This window comes from Myotis lucifugus, unplaced genomic scaffold (assembly GCF_000147115.1).
Source record: "Myotis lucifugus unplaced genomic scaffold, Myoluc2.0 scaffold_105, whole genome shotgun sequence".
NCBI classification, from domain to species: domain Eukaryota; kingdom Metazoa; phylum Chordata; class Mammalia; order Chiroptera; family Vespertilionidae; genus Myotis; species Myotis lucifugus.
The window spans coordinates 886,475-904,160 of record NW_005871153.1 but is presented as its reverse complement, the minus strand read 5'-3'; the positions used below and the strand labels follow the sequence as shown (position 1 = coordinate 904,160).

At 44.8% G+C, this 17,686-nt stretch overlaps 1 protein-coding gene across 6 annotated transcripts in view; it reads left to right on the top strand.

The window, feature by feature from the left end:
- Positions 1–8,574, top strand: part of RUBCN (RUN and cysteine rich domain containing beclin 1 interacting protein) — a 53,101-nt gene extending 44,527 nt beyond the window's left edge. For all 6 annotated transcript variants that reach the window (XM_014459243.2, XM_014459239.2, XM_023757319.1 and 3 more), the window contains 8 exons: positions 1,047–1,179; positions 2,087–2,232; positions 2,734–2,798; positions 3,283–3,521; positions 4,040–4,101; positions 4,543–4,696; positions 5,533–5,626; positions 5,853–8,574. In XM_014459243.2, coding sequence (XP_014314729.1) covers positions 1,047–1,179; positions 2,087–2,232; positions 2,734–2,798; positions 3,283–3,521; positions 4,040–4,101; positions 4,543–4,696; positions 5,533–5,626; positions 5,853–6,031 — 1,072 coding nt within the window. In that variant the 3' untranslated portion in view covers positions 6,032–8,574. The remainder of the gene's footprint in view (positions 1–1,046; positions 1,180–2,086; positions 2,233–2,733; positions 2,799–3,282; positions 3,522–4,039; positions 4,102–4,542; positions 4,697–5,532; positions 5,627–5,852) is intronic.
- The last annotated feature ends 9,112 nt before the right edge of the window (positions 8,575–17,686 follow it).

Here is a 17,686-nt window from a genome sequence, read left to right as displayed (position 1 = left end):
GGGCACTTGGATTGCTTCTATATCTTGGCTATTGTAAATAACGCAACAGTGAACATAAGGGTGCATAAATCCTTTCGAATTAGTGTTTTAGGTTTCTTCAGATACATTCTCAGAAGTGAATATGTTAGGTCTAAGAAGTACAAATTGGTAGTTACAAATAGTCAGGGGATGTAAAATACAGCACAAGGAGTGTAGTCAATAATATTGTAGTAACTATGTATGGTGCTAGGTGGGTAATTGAAATATCGGGGGATCACTTTGTAATGTATAAGATTATCTAACCACCATGCTGAATATCTGAAACTATTACAAAATAATGTTGACTGTAAACTGTAATTGAAAAAAAAAAATAAACCTTAGGGTATATGCAGAAACAAACCCGGTTCTTGGCATAGGATGGGAAAGACCATGGATGAAGCCATCCAAGTTCACAAAGAGGCAAGGTTAGGTGATGGGCCTGCCTGATTGATGGTGGGAAGCCCAGGACAAGAGAGCAGAAGATCAATGGTTCAAAAAGGGTGGGCTCTGGTGGAGGCAAAGCTCACTGTATGGATTGTTCCTTCTTTCCTCACAGATTATACCAGAGGCCCGCAGAAGATTAGGCCTCGAAATTGAAAAGAGTGATCATGATTTCTGACTATGAAATCAAATTGGACAGGTTCCACATTGTAGTAGCTCATTTGTGAGTAACAATAGCTCTTTATAGACCACAAAGCAGTTTACTCACTTTATTTTGTAAACAGGCGTTATGATCCCCATTTTGCGGTAAAGAAACTGAAGTATAGAGAAACTGAAGTGATACAGAATTCTTAACTAGCAGTACTATGCATTGCAGATAAATGGGATATGAGCCTAGGTCTCAGGACTATAAGACCAGTATACACATGTGTCTAAAGATGATAGGAAAAGAAGCTTAGCAGACTGGGATGACAGTGGGTGTTCTCTCAGCCCAGAAGTCACTGCGTGTGGTAGCAGGTCCCGAAAGGAAGGCTCCATCTTCCTGCCTTTTCTCTATGTTCAGCCTTCCTTGAATCTCTTCTTTCCAGCTCCCACTGCTTCCTCCACTCCACGTCCGCCGAGGCAGTAGCCATGGGGCTCCTGAAGCAGTTTGAGGGGATGCAGCTCCCAGCCGCCTCAGAGCTAGAGTGGCTAGTTCCAGAGCATGATGCCCCTCAGAAGGTAGATTCTTCAGCTCTTTTTCTGCACCCTCTGTCCAGCCCCAGGAGGTTGTGAGCCTTTCTGATATTGTTCTCTTTTGTCACATGTCCCCACTCTAGAATGAGCCTATGTGTTTCCTTCCTTACTCACAGAAGCCATTCTTACAAATTTTTGAATGAATGAATGAATGCTTACCTAAGTTTTGCCTAGCAATTGTCAAAACAGATAATGGCGCCCTAGCCAGTTTGACTCAGTGGATAGAGTGTCAGCTTGCAGACTGAAGGGTCCCAAATTCGATTTTGGCCAAGGACACATGGCTGGGTTGCAGCTCGATCCCCAGTAGGGGGTATTCAGGAGGCAGCTGATCAGTGATTCTCTCTCATCATTGATATTTCTATCTCTCCCTCCCTCTTCCTTCCTCTCTGAAATCAATAAAGAAATATATTTTTTTAAAAAATAAAAATGTAAACTCAAATTTTAAAACAAAAACAAAAAAACAGATAATGGCTCCTCCACTGTCCTTATTCCACATGACTGCTCACTAGACCCAGAGGCAGACCTGTGTGTGACCACCTTTGAGACACTGTGAAAAAGCGAATTTTTCAGATTCTTCTTTGTTCTGCTGTTGAGTAAGGCATGAAGCACCCTGGAGTACCAGGAGTCCTGGGGTGGGTCTGGGACAGCATCAGCAATGGGTGCTACCACACTGGGACGCTGCTCCTGTTCCTTTTGCTTCTTGGAACCAAGGCTCTTCCTTCCAGTAGCCTGGTGTCTCATGGTTTCAAGGGCCAAGGTTCCGGGAAGCTCTTACCTATGATCTTCCTGAAACATCTTTCATTGACTGTGCTTCTTTCATGGCCAGAAGACTCAAGCATTCGTGTTCCCTCAGACTGTTTATGTTAGATCACCCTGTGCTTTTCTCCTGCAGCTCCTGCCCATCCCTGACTCACTGCCCATCTCACCAGATGATGGGCAGCATGCTGACATCTACAAACTGCGTATCCGTGTTCGTGGCAACCTGGAGTGGGCCCCACCCCGGCCTCAGATAATTTTTAATGTTCATCCAGCCCCAACGTGAGTAGCCAGTGACTGTGTCCCCTGAAAAAGATACATTCTCTTTGGATTGTCAGGGCTATCTCTTCATCCTCCTGTCCCTGCACCTAACTGTACATCCCACACAATTCTAAGAGGCAGCGGGAGAGGATTTCCATCTTGTCTGTAAGTCTTACTCAATCCTACCATTCCTTCACAGAGCAACCCGGAAATTAGTCTTTTATCCTTGGATGATTGCTTTTCTTTTCTATTGTTCTCTCTTCTTTACTATTTCTCATCTTTTACATTTGTACAGAAAGTGTGGTTCATTATTGAGGAGAATTGTTGCCTACACCTAAATTCTTTTAATCCTTGGTTTGAATTGGTTCTCCCAGTAGGTTCCGTTTGTCTAATTCTAAAAAATAGGTGAATGCTCCTCTTTCCAGCCTTAACAAGAGCCCTATGTTTGTGTCCTCATCCTTCACATCTCGGAGGCCTCATGCTGCTGGTATCTGCCAATCTGCTCCCTTCCCCTTTCCACAGGAGGAAAATTGCTGTGGCCAAGCAGAATTACCGCTGTGCAGGATGTGGCATCCGGACAGACCCTGGTGAGTATCTTCTCTCGCCCCCGTACTGACTCCATAGGGCTTTACCCTCCCACTTATTTGGGCAGGGAGATCTGGTCAGAGAGGTAATACTAGTAAGAGGAGGTGACAGACAGAATTGGGAAAAGGCAGGAAGGGGCCTGGAGTGGAAGGGATAAGACTAGGCAAGAACACTGGCAGTCAGAGGGGAATTATTTCTAGGAGCACATTGCCAGGAGTGTATACTAGAGAAAATCTGGTACTTCTGACCAAGTTCTTGGAGGACACCAACTCTGGCAGCGTTTGTTTTCTGAGGTGCCTCCAGGATGGTACACAGAAGCCACAGGCCCCACTACGTAGGTTGCTGCCAACTTTGGGAGCTCGAACAGAGGTGGCTAGAGCCCCCTGGCCATTCCTCCTGCTCTTCAAAAGGAACAGCAGCGCTGCCTCACCAGCTTATATAGATGGGGAAGACACATCTGACCTTTTGACTTCCTGGTTTTTCTAGACTATATCAAGCGGCTGCGGTACTGTGAGTACTTGGGCAAGTACTTCTGTCAGTGCTGCCATGAGAACGCCCAGATGGTCATCCCCAGCCGGGTTCTGCGCAAGTGGGACTTCAGCAAGTATTATGTCAGCAATTTCTCCAAGGACCTGCTCATTAAGATCTGGAATGATCCTCTCTTCAATGTGCAGGACATCAACAGCGCCCTCTACAGGAAGGTCAAGCTGCTCAATCAAGTTCGGGTAAGACCCTTGAAAAAGGTCACACCAGAGATTACCCTTTGCATCTTCTCCCTGTGTTCGTACAGACTTTCCCACGATCACCATGCTTCTCTTTGTCACCGTGTCATTGCTGTCACATCTCACCATCCATACTGTCTCTGTGTACTTTCTGTTGCCATTTCCCAGGTGTCTGTCTAGTTAGAATCCGAAACCTGCCACGGCAGCTCTGAAGCTATAGGTAGCACTCACTGGCAACAGCAGGATTTCTCCCTTCTCTGAAAATATTATGAATGGAGAATAGGGTCTCAGATGGGAAATTTGAACTCTGGATTTCTTAGTGGCTCCTGACTGTGTATGTGATTTGGGGGACTGACCCATCAGAGGGGCTGACGGGAGGTCACTTTGAAGTGAGTTGTTAAGTTACCGGTATAGAGAACAGTCTGACTCTCAGGGTTTAAAGGTGCTGATCTAATGGTTGCTTCTCTTCTTTTCATACCCCTTCTTCCCCCCACCCACCACCACACCATCTGTCTCCTCAGCTGCTGCGGATCCAGCTGTATCACATGAAGAACATGTTCAAGACATGCCGATTGGCTAAAGAGTAAGTCTTGCATGGAGGCCTCTGGCTGAGTTAATGTCTCTGAAAGAAACATGTCCCAGCAGTTGGCCCTTGTTATGTGTAGAAGGAGAGTAAGGGGATGTTGCAGAAAATTCCAGAAAAGGTAAATGAGAAGCAGTAGCTGTCTGTATTCCTCTCTCTGGAAGGGGAAATCTGTGGTGATTCTCTCCAGGGCAGGCCCACCACTTTTTGCAAGCTGTCATTAATCACTCTGCAAAAGGGTATAAAAGTCACTTTTGCCATCCAGACACCTGGTAGTGTGGGAGGGTGGGGGTGGCCTGGAGCACCTAGGCTGGCTGAGCGTTGCCCACATCATTACCTCTGCCTGGACCCCTTCTCTTCCCTTATCCTGCTTATGGATAGAGATCCTTCTACTCTGGTGTTCATTCTCTGCTCCCACGCACCTCCCCTCCTCTCCTGTAGCCTTCTGGATTCCTTTGACACAGTTCCAGGCCACCTGACAGAGGATCTCCACCTGTATTCGTTGAATGACCTCACTGCAACCAGGAAGGGGGAGCTGGGGCCCCGGCTTGCTGAGCTCACCAGGGCGGGGGCTGCCCATGTGGAGCGATGCATGGTAAGAAAGTCTCACTTTAGTGTGTGACTGGACCCTTGCCTAGGGAGACGGGTTGTGGGGTGGACCCAGGGTTCTTGCCATTTAGTTCCAGGACGTTGAAATGGCCTGTCAACACTGAGAGAGAAGCTGGACAGGATTGCTAGTCCCTAGGTTGATGAATAGCTAAATCATCCAGATTGAAAGAATCTAGAATTAGGAGAGGATTTGGTGCTGGCATTGCCCCTGAGTAACTGGGCAGACCTTCACCAGAGAATTGCCATGATGTGGGAGGAGAACCTGGGTTAGCATCTGGAGAGGGCCTGGGTCTTGACTTTAGTATTTTCAGTCACTGTGACCAAAGGAAATACTTTGCCCTCTCTGAGGTAAGCTTCAATTTTCTTGTCTCTCTCGCAATCTGGGACCCCTCGGGGGATGTCGGAAGGCCATTTTGGCCCGATCCCCGCAGGCCATGCCAAGGGATCCACCAGTGCACGAACCCGTGCACTGGGCCTCTAGTTTCAAGATCCAATCATTACCCATACTGGAATTTTGACTTTAGGAAGCCTTTTAGGCACTTTTCTTCCTTTCACTGGGAGCCATACTCATGGGTGGAGTTTCTGAAACTCGTGCCTCTCATCTCCACCTTGAAGTTTTGTCTAACACTGCCCAGCCTGGTCCTAGTTTGCCTGTCATACGTCTGAGCCTAGCCTGGGTCTGTTTTCTGAAAGTGGGAGAACACCCGAGAGCCCATTCAAGTCTCATTTATATTTTGCCCCTCCCTTCGCTTTTGTTCACCTTCTTGTGCCAGTTCCTGGGGTTCTGTCCCTCACTTTGCTGCCTGTCCCTTTCCTCCCCAGCTCTGCCAAGCCAAGGGCTTCATCTGCGAGTTCTGTCAGAACGAGGATGACATCATCTTCCCTTTTGAGCTCCATAAATGCCGGACCTGTGAAGGTGAGGGCTGGTGCAGGTGTGGAGTGGGCAGATAAGACTAAACACAAAGCTAATGTACTTCCCTTCAGCCACCCCGATTAGTAAGCTTCTGGCCCGATTCAGCAGCTCCCCGTGTTTACCGCAGGCACCCCGGGCCACGAGGTGGGAAGGGGTGTAGCGGTAACTCACTTCCAGCCCGAGGTAATACAGCCTGTGCTCTTCTCTGTCACCTTTCCGTCCCCAATAGAATGTAAAGCGTGTTACCATAAAGCTTGTTTCAAATGTGGAAGCTGTCCCCGGTGTGAGCGACTGCAGGCCCGGCGGGAGTTGCTGGCCAAGCAGAGCCTGGAGTCCTACACGTCAGACTACGAGGAGGAGCCCACGGGAGCTTTGGCCTTGGAGGCGACCATCCTGGAGACCACCTGAAGAAAGCACGTGACGCCCTTTTTCCCGGGGCTAGGGTCACACAACGCAGAGCTGAGCCGCCCTTTTAAGGACTTTCCCCACTTCTTTTTTAAATTATCATTATTATCATTTTTTAATGACTTGTCTAATGTCCATATAGAGCCAACCTTTGTTGGGCTGGTGGGGTCCAGTCTGCTGCGACAAATCGTAGGTACCAGGTATTTCCATCAGAACTGACACATGGGTCCTTAAGTGAAGCTTGCGGGGCCTCTGCCAGGGGAATGGACAGTGAAACCCAATTCTCCGACATCCGTGGCCTCCTTCACCTGGACCAGATCCGGTTGCAGCTGCATCTCAAGTATCATTTCCAGTTTCATTTTGTTTTAGTTCCGGAGCCTCTGAGCCAGGCCTGTCTCAACCAACTCACTTCTCCTTTGCTGCTGAAACAGGAGGATGGAGCTTTCTCCCTCCCAGTCCTGAAATAGGGCAGACCATGCCCTGAGGAGAAGCAGCAGAGGACGGGACACTGTGGACACTGTGTCCAGCTTACTTCGCTATTTTTGAGGCCATAGAAACAGCATTCTTACTCCCCTGGAATCCACAGAGACCTCACAGAGGCAGCCACGACTTCCTAGCTTGAAGTCTTTTAGGCGAAGGTGATGTGACCGCTCGCTGACTTTATCTTCCCTGATGGGCTTGAAGCAAAGAACAGAACTAATACTTCAGCCAGGCCCATATATAGCCTTACACCAAGCATAAATGAGGCTGATTAAGGATACTTTATTCAGTCAGAGAAGCTGTTGGGTCTCTTCTTAGGTGATAAGGTCCCTACCTCTGATGCAGATCTGATTTTTCAAGCTCAGACAAGTCCCTGATGCCATCCTAAACTGAGGACAGAAACCCCATCTGCCATCTTATTTGGTGGGTCTCTTGCTGCTGCATCCTCTGTTAGGTGGTCATTGTGATTCTGAGTAAAAGTATGGCCCAATTCCATTCTCTCTTTCCCCATGCTGTAACAGAGCTCGGACCCTCCCTGGTGGCTGATCTCTTCTTGCCTTAGTTTTTTTTTTTTTTTTTTTTTGTCAAAGTTGGGAAAAGCTTCCTGCGATTAGTGGTGTTAGAGAACCTGACAATTTGTGTTTGTGAGTCTAAGTGTTCCTGGGAGAATAAGAGACTTTACGTCAATTATGCACTTAACTCTTTAGCTTGGTGATAGTCATACGTTTATTGATCCTTTTCATATTACTAACTTTAACACACACCCCCCTTTTTTTAATGTGTGTTTGATGGGAGAAGTTGCTGACGGGACCATGTATGTTTGCGGTTGTTCTTAAGTTGCTGAAGCTCCTGACCTGTTTCTAAAACACTGGTTAGGGTCGCTGCCCCAAGGGCTGGCAACTCTGTGACCTAAAACCCACAGCATTTTTGTTCTGGGACTGACTTCTTCCCGTGTACCTGTCTTTCCATCGCTGCTTGCTAGTCGGGGAAACTTGGCGTGTGTGCTGCCCCAGGAAGCTGAACAGAAAGTTGCACATGGTTGGTGGAAGCTGATAAGTGCCTGAGCTGGAGGCAACCAGGAGTCTCACAGGAAGTAGCAGGGACTGTAAGGTAACAGTCAGATCTTAGGCACCACCGGGGCAAGGGGAGCAGGGAGGGGTTCACCAGTGGCATTGGTCCCTCCGCCCCCTTGGAAGACCCTGAGGCCATTCTCCCTTTAATTCGTGGAGGAGTCTCTGAAAGCCAAGGCCTCCAGACCAGCCCTGTTTTGAAGGACTGACCAGCAGCTCTCTTGTCCTTCAAGGAGTTTTGGGAATGATCCCATAAAACTCAAGGCTCCCTATTTTGGTTGAAATGACAAATCCAGCTCCTCATTCCAAGTCACTACACTGGAGGAGAGGCGTCCTCTCATTCTTGCGCTGCCTGTTTCATATTAGCATAGGATCAAAGGATGGAAAATGCTGACACCGTTTCCAAAGCCGAGCTCAACAGTCTCACCTGCTGCTGGGTTCTCACTTATTTCCCTTCACCTCCCCACCCCGTCCCTTTAGGTTGCGTATCTGTTTTAGTGACCCTGACACTCTGCTGTCACCACTGTCCAAAGACCCGTTTACTTATTTATTGGAGAGCAGGGGGAGAGAGGAATGAGGGTGGGATATTTTGAAAGCACTTTGCAGCTAACCAGTGTCTGAGAGTCCCTGCTGTTATGGGGAGAAGCTTTGAATGCACTGAAGAGAGTTCCTTCTGAATAAAATGGGAGGGAGGAAGTATTCTTTTCTATAAATAAAGGGAAAACGGTTGCTTACTAGGCGGAGACAAGATTCAGGACACAGCAGAAGAGTGGAAGGCAAATATTTTCCACTTAAATGAAGCTGTACTTGACTTTCTCCGCTGAGGCTTTAGACTCTAAAGTTTAGAGCTTTTTGTTAAATTAACATAAAAGGAGCAAGAGTCTAAATCGAGATGTTCTGTGTATACAACTCATGTTCTGAACTGGATTCCTAAATGCTGTAATTCACACATACCTAACAGCTCATTGTCCTCTTTAATAAACTAAGGAAATGAAATTCTGCCTTTTATTTGCCTGCCTTGACTATCCGGAAATGGTAGTCAGGTACGGAGTGTCTACTGTAAAGAAGGCACATGTGAAAATCCAGGCGGTGTCTGTGTTAGAATGGATCTTACAGTTCAGGAAAAGGGGGTTAGATGCTTCATCACTGACTTGCTATGTGACTTTGGGCAGATCATGTCACCTCTCCAGATTTCTGTTTCTTCATGCGTAAAAGATTTTGTGGCACGTAGTCCTTTACAGTGCACAGGCGTGCACGGGTGTGCCCCCTGTCCATCCCTTGCTGTAACTATCACTTAAGGTGAGGCACGTCTTCCTCTCCACAACATCTGCATTGTCTTAGGTCAGGGGTGGGGAACCTTTTTTCTGCCAAGGGCCGTTTAGATATTTATAACATCATTTGAGGGCCATACAAAATTAGCCTGCTATATTTGGTCAAACATTTAAATTAACTCACCCCTAATACCTTGGCAGGGCCAGACCAAATGATTTCGTGGGCTTTATACAGCCTGTGGGCTAGATGTTCTCCACCCCTATTTTAGGTGCTTTAGTCCCCACTTCTATAAACAGCTGGCTCTGAGTTTCTATAGGGTGTCCCAAAATTCACGCAAGAAGTAATTTTGATAGAAAACACAGGTTTATAATTAAAAATTGTAAATTTTTTATTGATTCTTAAAGTATACAGTATAGGGTTATGTATGGAATAGCACATCGGGTAAATGGCCTCCGCGGTTTTGCTGGCACATACGCAAAGCCGTGGTCTTCATTGGTCTTCCTTGTCCCTGCTCCTGGGCCATAATTGGTACTTGGTAATGCTTATCAAATTGAAGGGATTGAAATCAAAGGGCAACAGATATTAGAATCTGATTCAATAAACCAAGTAAAATTAGGCTTTTATTTTGTTGTTGTTGTTGTTAATGCTCACGCAAAATTCAAATCTTGTGTGAATTTTGGGACACTCTATACCTTGTGGCCCAATGGAGCTCCAGCTCCACCCTGTAACTTTCTATGACCCTTATTCATCTCCAACCAAAAGAGCCTCAATAGAACACTCAAATCTGAGATGAATATGAAACATAAATATCCTGTTTCCCAAAACCTAATCATTATTCACCCCAATTTCTAAATTTAGTTGTCTTCGACTCCTTCCTCTCTGAGTCAGGTGGCATGTTTGGCTAGTAAAGTATTGTCTCCTTTATCTCCTTCCTACTAGTCATCATTAAGTTCAATTGATTTCTCTCTTTAAATGAAATCTATCTCATTCCTTTTCTACCACTAGCACACAAATCAGGTTCTTTTCTTACATCTCAACCGCCTCCAGCCATGCCAGTCTTTTCCTATTGAATAAGCCATCAACTATTTGGGAACCTATTGCCCTCCATAGTGTGGATAAAGAGATTGGACAGTGAGGAGGACAGAAAGCATTACTGTGGGGTCACACTCCCTTGCCTAAAACCAGTATTCTCTCCCCATATGATAAAGTTTGGTCCCTTCCCCTGGCACATAAAGAATCTTCAATACATGGCCACACTGCAGCTTCCCAGCCAGATCTCTTGAACCACTAGCAGTTTCCCAAATATACCTTGGTCTTTCCTCCGTTCAAGAGCTAATTCAGCTACATCCTGGCCTTCCCCAACAGCATTCTACTGTACACACCCTGTGTGAGCCCTTGACACTCACTAAACCTCCTGTTAGATCACGTCTCACACAATCTTGTTATTTAGTATTTTTCCCCTCATAGAACAACAAACAAGTGAATGAATGGAATGCATGAATGACTTGTCAGGTGGCCATTCAAATAAGGAACTGTCCTACATGGAAGGAAATGGACAGCTGAAAGGACCCTTTGAAGGTCCTTGCTGACAAGGATGCTTTTGCTGCAGCAGTGGCCCTGACTTACCACTGTCAAACACCTGTCCTCTTTAATCACTCTAAACTCAGCAGCCCTTCCTCTGCAGACACTCAATGACAGCCCCAAAGACCCAGCACAAGCCCTTCCAAGTTAAGCCAGAAGAATCAGAAGCCAGAAGGTCTTAGGCAGAAAGAGGCCCTGACAGGTTCAGCCCACATATGCTCTTCCTGGCTGCCTCCCTTTCCCTTGTAGTCACTGGATCCTGTAGTCAGGCGAATTTGGTCAGTTTTCCTCTTCGCCACATGGATCTTTGTAATAATGGTTCTCGACCTTATTACTACCAGCATGAGCAGGTCTGGTTTCTTCCAACCAAAAGAGCCTCAATAGAACACTCACTCAAATCTGAGATGAATATGAAGCCAACTAACCCTGGGGGTCTCTAATTGCAGGGTCTGTCTTTAAGGTATCCTTGTTATTTTTCCCCAGGAATCCACAGGGGACTCTAATATAGATGGGAGTCCACCCCCTCAGAGTCTGTGTGGGTTCAACTATTCATTAGCTTTCTACAAAATAGACACGACTCTTCCTGGAGAGTGGGAGAACCATTTGGGGTTTATTCTGCTCTTGATCATGTTTTTCCCTCCCTGCCTCTCAGTGGGAAAAAGACTGATCAAAAGTGAGACAAGGGACAGAGGGTGTTCCAACCTTGGCTCTGACTACCTCCGCTCTTAGCTGTCTTACCATTACCACCAAATCTCTGCAGTGGTTGCTTTCCCAAATTTTGAAGTGATGAGACTGTTCTCATCCCTCGGCTTCTTTTTTTTGCAATGATTTCTGTTTTGTTTTCTCCAGCAGTCATTATCAGAGGAGATAACATTCCAAATGTCCTTCACTCACTTTATTATTAAACCGCCAGCTTTTTCCTTGCCAGGAACTAAACTAGGAGATCTGATGACATTTGTATGTCCTAAAACAGTGATGGTGAATCTTTTGAGCTCGGCGTGTCAGCATTTTGAAAAACCCTAACTTAACTCTGGTGCCGTGTCACATATAGAAATTTTTTGATATTTGCAACCATAGTAAAACAAAGATTTATATTTTTGATATTTATTTTATATATTTAAATGCCATTTAACAAAGAAAAATCAACCAAAAAAATGAGTTCGCGTGTCACCTCTGACACGCGTGTCATAGGTTCGCCATCACTGTAAAAGCACCCTAGGTATTTAAAATCAAGATAAGCTGAGAGCAGTAAAGCCACGTGAGAGACTGCTGAAACTGATAAAGTATCCAAATGTGTTCCAGCCAGAGGTAGGAAACTAGCTTACAGTTCACAATCTTTACTTGGCTCTAAGGACCTTTGTTTATTGTTACAAACTAGGTGTGGTTCACAGAAAGCCAGACCTTGATTTCCAAGAAGTTCTCACATTTCTCTTCTACACATTTAACTTAGACTTGAGATCTTCATAGGCCAAGAGTGAGAGGACTGTTCAAAGGACCACTGGTTTATATTGCTAGCCTAGCATCCATCCATCTATCCATCCACCAATCCATCCCAAATAAACATCTATTGAATGCTTTCTATGTTTCTGTGTTTAGAGCTGGAATACAAAGAATCATAGAACATTGTATCCAAAGATGTTTACTGCAGCATAACTTATAAGACTGAAAACTTAATAATGGAAATATAAAAAAATAGATGTAACCATTAAAATGATGGTTATAAAGACCATGATAGTAACATGGGGAGAAAATTTATAACACAATGTTATTGTGAAAAAAGAGGAAAAAGTATATGTCAAATGTACATGAGTTAATACTGATGTAAATAATGAAATAAATGGGGAATAAGAGGCAAATCTTCCTCACAGAAGAATTCCAAACAATATATGTAAATTCTGCCCCTCTGGGAGATGGAGCTTAGGGTGGGCTGGAATTAGTAATTCACTTAAAAAAAAAAGAGTGTGGCAATAGAAAAATAGCAACTTTACAATGGGGAAACCTGGCCAATAAACACTACCTTAACCGAGTGATCAAGGTTAACATCACTAGGGGTGTCATGTGTATGTCATTTATCTGATATGATGAGTTAGTAGACACATCATCTCTGTGGTAATCTTTCCCCAAACCCATAACACCAGTCTAACCATGACAAAACACAGGACAAACCCAATTTGAGGGACTTTCTACAAAATACCTGACCTCAAAACTCTCAAGGTCATGAAAAACAAGGAAAGTCAGAGTAACTCTCACAGACCAGAAGAGCCTATGACATATGCTGACTAAATGAAATGTGCTACACTGGGTTGGATCCTGAACCAGGAAAAAGGACACCAGAAGCAAAACCTGGTAAAATATGAATAAAGTCTAGAGTTTAATTCAAAATAATGTGCCAATGTTGGTTTCTTAGTTTTGAAAAAGGGAAGATGGTAACATTAAGGAAAACTGCAATTGGGTAAAGGGTATACAAAAATTTCAAACTATTTTTGCAACTGTTCAGTAAATCTGAAATTATTCAGAAATAAGAAGTCCATATATATATATATATATATATATATATATATATACATTTGGAAAAATATTAAAATATTCCTGTGCTGGAAAAAAACACATGAAAGAAGGGAAGAAATACATAAAAATAAGTATGGTTCTGTTGAAATGATGGGATTGTGGAGTGATCTTTTTCCTTTTTATCTGCTTATTGAAATATCTGTAGAGCAGTTTTATTATTATTATTATTATTATTATTATTAAATATATTTTAATTGACTTCAGAGAGGAAGGGAAAGGGAGATAGAAACATCAATGATGAGAGAGAATCATCAAATTGACTACCTCCTGCATGCCCCCTACTGGGGATCAAGCCTGAAATCCAGGCATATGCCCTGACCAGTAATTGAACCATGACACTCAATCACTGAGCCACGCCAGCTGGGCATATTATTATTTTTTAAAATATAATTTGAAGAGTTAATTTTGGTTTGGTTTGGTTTTAGGAAAAAAATTCTTTCCCTTGAAATGCAGAGGAAATGTAGGAAAGTATGTAGATATTAAAGGGCAATTACGACAGCTATTGCTTTAAAATACCACCAAAACATTCTTCTGCACAAGATAAGTTGATGTCCCAGTGGCCCCTTAAACTATCCTCATTTTTAAAAAAATCTTTTTTCTTTTCTGATTGGGTGTTTTCTGCTTCCTTATCTTCCAAATCTCTGACCTGATCCTCTGCTTCATCTAATCTACTATTTATTCCCTCTAATGTATTCTTTACTTCCGTTTTATAGTTTTCACTTTTGACTGGTTATTTTTTATGTTTCTATCTCCATTTTCATGTTTCCTATGTATCTCTTTGTTGAAGTTCTCACTGAGTTCATCTACTCTTCCCCTAAGTTCATTGAGCATCCTTATAACCAGTGTTTTGAACTCTGCATTTGATAGATTGCTTATCTCTGTTTTGTTTAGTCCCTTTTTTATTTTATTTTTTTATAAACATTTTTAAATTGATTGATGTGAGAGAGAGAGAGATAAATTTGTTGTTTCACTCACCCATGCACTCACCAATTGATTCCTGTATGTGCCCTGATTAGGGATCAAACCCACAAACTTGGTGCATTGGGACGACGTTCCAACCAACTGAGCTACCCAGCCAGGGTCTGTTTAGTTCTTTTTCTGGAGTTTTGTTCTGTTCTTTCATTTGGCTGACTCCTCCTCATTTTGGCTGACTCCCTGTATTTGTTTCTATTAGGTAGAGCACTTACGTCTCCCAGTCTTGGCAGAATGGCCTTCTGTAGTAGGCATCCTGTAGGGCAGTGAGTTTTGATTGCTGTTGGCATGTCAATGGGAGGGGTTTATCCCCAGGTCGATGGGCTGTGAGGACTGGCTGCAACTACAGTGGAGAAGCTGCTGTGCAGAGTCTGATCCCATGGAGCAGGACTCTCTTCAGTGGGACTCTGGTGCCAGTGAGTCTGCTGGTATGTTATTTGTGAAGGTGATTGAATGGTGGTCTGAAGCTCTCCATCAGCTGGCTCTGGGCCTCCTGGGAGGTGCAGGCCACGGTCAACAGCCACCTGTGCACTCTGGGGCTACCTGGCATGAGCTACTTCTTGTGCTGGGCTTAAAAGTGCCTGAGAGAGATAAAACTGCAAACCAGCACTGATTGCCACTAATGCCAGACTTGGGACCACTTAGCAAGAGGTACAGGTATGCCCTTGGCTGTGACAGGGTCTCAGGTAATCATCAGGGTGGGGTGATGGAGACTCAGATATCACATCTGCCTGCACCCACAAGGGAAGGGCTCAGTAAAGGACCAGCGACCTCCATCAGCACTTCCATCTGGAAGAAAGCTGCCCCTCCAGCTCTCACCCTAAAGCTAGACAATTCAGTTTCTTCCCATATGTTCCTGGCCTTTTGAGCTGCTGCCCAGCATTGGAGCTGAGAATGGGTGAGTCTAAGTAAGTCTGTGTGTGAGTCCTTTAAGAGGAACACCTGGATCTCATTCAGCCACAGTCCCACTGGTTTTCACAGCCAGAAGTTATGGGACTTCTATTCCTGGTACTGGAAATCTAGGCTGGGAAACTGGTATGGGCTGGGATTCCCTTGCTCTTATGGGGCTGGGATTCCCTTGCTCTTCAGGGGGCCCTCCACAGCTGAGATATTCCTTCCTATTTAGAACAACCAAAATTTCCATATTTTTATACCTGAACAATATTTCATTGTATGCATGTACCACATTTTGTTTATCTTTTCATACTTAGGTTATCCATTAGATACTTGGGATGCTTTCACCTTTTGGCTATTATAAATAATGCCGCTATGAACACTGCTGTACAAATATCTGTTCATTCCCTGCTTTCAATTATTTTGGTATATACCTAAATGTTGAATTTCTGGGTCACATGGCAATTTTGTTTTTAATTACTTGAGGAACCATCATATTGTTTTTGTAGCAACTGCACCATTTTACATTCCTATCATAGTGCAATATTATTCAGTAGTTAAAATAAATGCTGAGCCCTAGTCGGTTTTGCTCAGTGGATAGAGCATTGGTCTGTGGTCTAAAGGGTCTTGGGTTTGATTCCTGTCAAGGGCATATGCCAGGTTGTGGACTTGATCCCCAGTAGGGGGCATGCAGGAGGCAGCTGATCAATGATTCTCTCTCATCATTGATGTTTTTTTTTTTTAATATATATTTTATTGATTTTTTACAGAGAGGAAGGGAGAGGGATAGAGAGTTAGAAACATTGATGAGAGAGAAACATTGACCAGCCGCCTCCTGCACACCTCCTACTGGGGATGTGCCCGCAACCAAGGTACATGCCCTTGACGGGAATCGAACCTGGGACCTTTCAGTCCACAGGCCGACGCTCCATCCATTGAGCCAAACAGGTTTGGCTCATCATTGATGTTTTTATCTCTCCCTCCCTCTCCCTTCCTCTCTGAAATCAATAAAAATTATAAAGAAATAAAAATAAATAAGTGATGAGAATTACATGTATTGCATGGGAACTTCTAAACATGCCAGTTCCTTTTCTTGGAGCATTCTCTCATCCTATCCAGGGCTCCACCTGGATAAATCCCACTCATCTTCTTAGTTTTGCCCTCAGCAGGATACTTCTGAAAAGTCTTTTCAGTCCACCTGTTTTCATCCCCACCTCTCAGGCCCCTGGAAGGTCCCCATCCTCTGTCTCTCCCTCTCACAGTCATTGTCATATTGTATTATAGTAAAAGGGTGATATGCAAATTGACCCTAATGGCGGAACAATTGGGAACGACTGGTCACTATGACGCACACTGACCACCAGGGGGCAGACGCTCAATGCAGGGCTGCCCCCTGATGGTCAGTGCGTTTCCACAAGAGGAGCGCCACTCAGCCAGAAGCCAGCTCATGGCTAGCCAGCGCAGCGGTGGTGGTGGGAGCCTCTCCCGCCTCCGCAGCAGCACTAAGGATGTCTGACTGATGGCTTAGGCCTGCTCCCTACAGGCTCCTGGGCTGCCAAAGGGATGTCTGACTGCCAGCTTAGGCCCAATCCCCTGAGGAGTGGGCCGAAGCCCTCAGTCAGACATCCCCTGAGGGGTCCTGGACTGCGAGAGGGTGCAGGCTGGGCTGAGGGACCCCCCGCCCCACCCCTTGAGTTCACGAATTTTCATGCACCGGGCCTCTAGTTGTATTATAATTGCCGGTTACAGTATGTCTCTTTTACACTAGACTGAAGCTCCTTGAAGGCAGAACTGTGTCTGTCTTGTTCATTATTGAATCATCAGAGTTGGGTTAGAATGGATGTTAAATAGTCTTGTTAAATCCATTGATGAGTTTTAGAGATGTGACCAAGTGATAGAAAGCATTTATAGTCCTGAGACCCCTGAATCTTCCTGTGTCCCCTGAAGCAAATATTCATAGGCTATGAGTTTCTGCACTCAGAGGTGCAGAAAGATTATTTCCTATCTCACAGTGCCTCAGAATCTCTGAGAGGGAAGGGACTTCTGTGGGTCATGGTATCCAGCCTCCTGCAGAGTACAGTCTCCACCACAGCTTCTCTGAGAGTAGTTTTCCAGCCTGGCCTAAGTGCTTCCAAAGATGATCACTGTATGGTTATGCTTTGCATGTTACAGAAACTCCAACTAAGAGTGACAAACAGCCAAACCGGTTTGGCTCAGTGGATAGAGCGTCGGCCTGCAGACTGAAAGGTCCCAGGTTCGATTCCGGTCAAGGGCATGTACCTTGGTTGCGGGCACATCCTCAGTGGGAGGTGTGCAGGAGGCAGCTGGTCGATGTTTCTCTCTCATCGATGTTTCTAACTCTCTATCCCTCTCCCTTCCTCTCTGTAAAAAATCAATAAAATATATTAAAAAAAAAAAAGAGTGACAAACAAATGGAGGTTTATTTCCCTCACATACCAAGAAGCCCCCAGGTAGGCAATTGGTGACCCTGGTTTAGTAATTTGATGATGTCTTTGGGGCCCAGGCTTTGATTATAGAATGGCTGCCACAGCTCCAGGCATCATATTCCATTAAAGACAAGAAGAAAGGGAAGGGGGGCAGTGCCATCAAGCTCTCCTCTTCTGCCTGCCCCCCGTTTTTAAAATATATTTTATTGATTTCAGAGAGAAAGGAATATATATATATACCAAGGATGAGAGAGAATCATTGATCAACTGCCTCCTGCACATTCCCCAGTGGGAGCGAGCCCACAACCCAAGCATGTGCCTTGACCAGAATCAAGCTGTGACCTCCTGGTTCATAGATCGATGCTCAACACTGA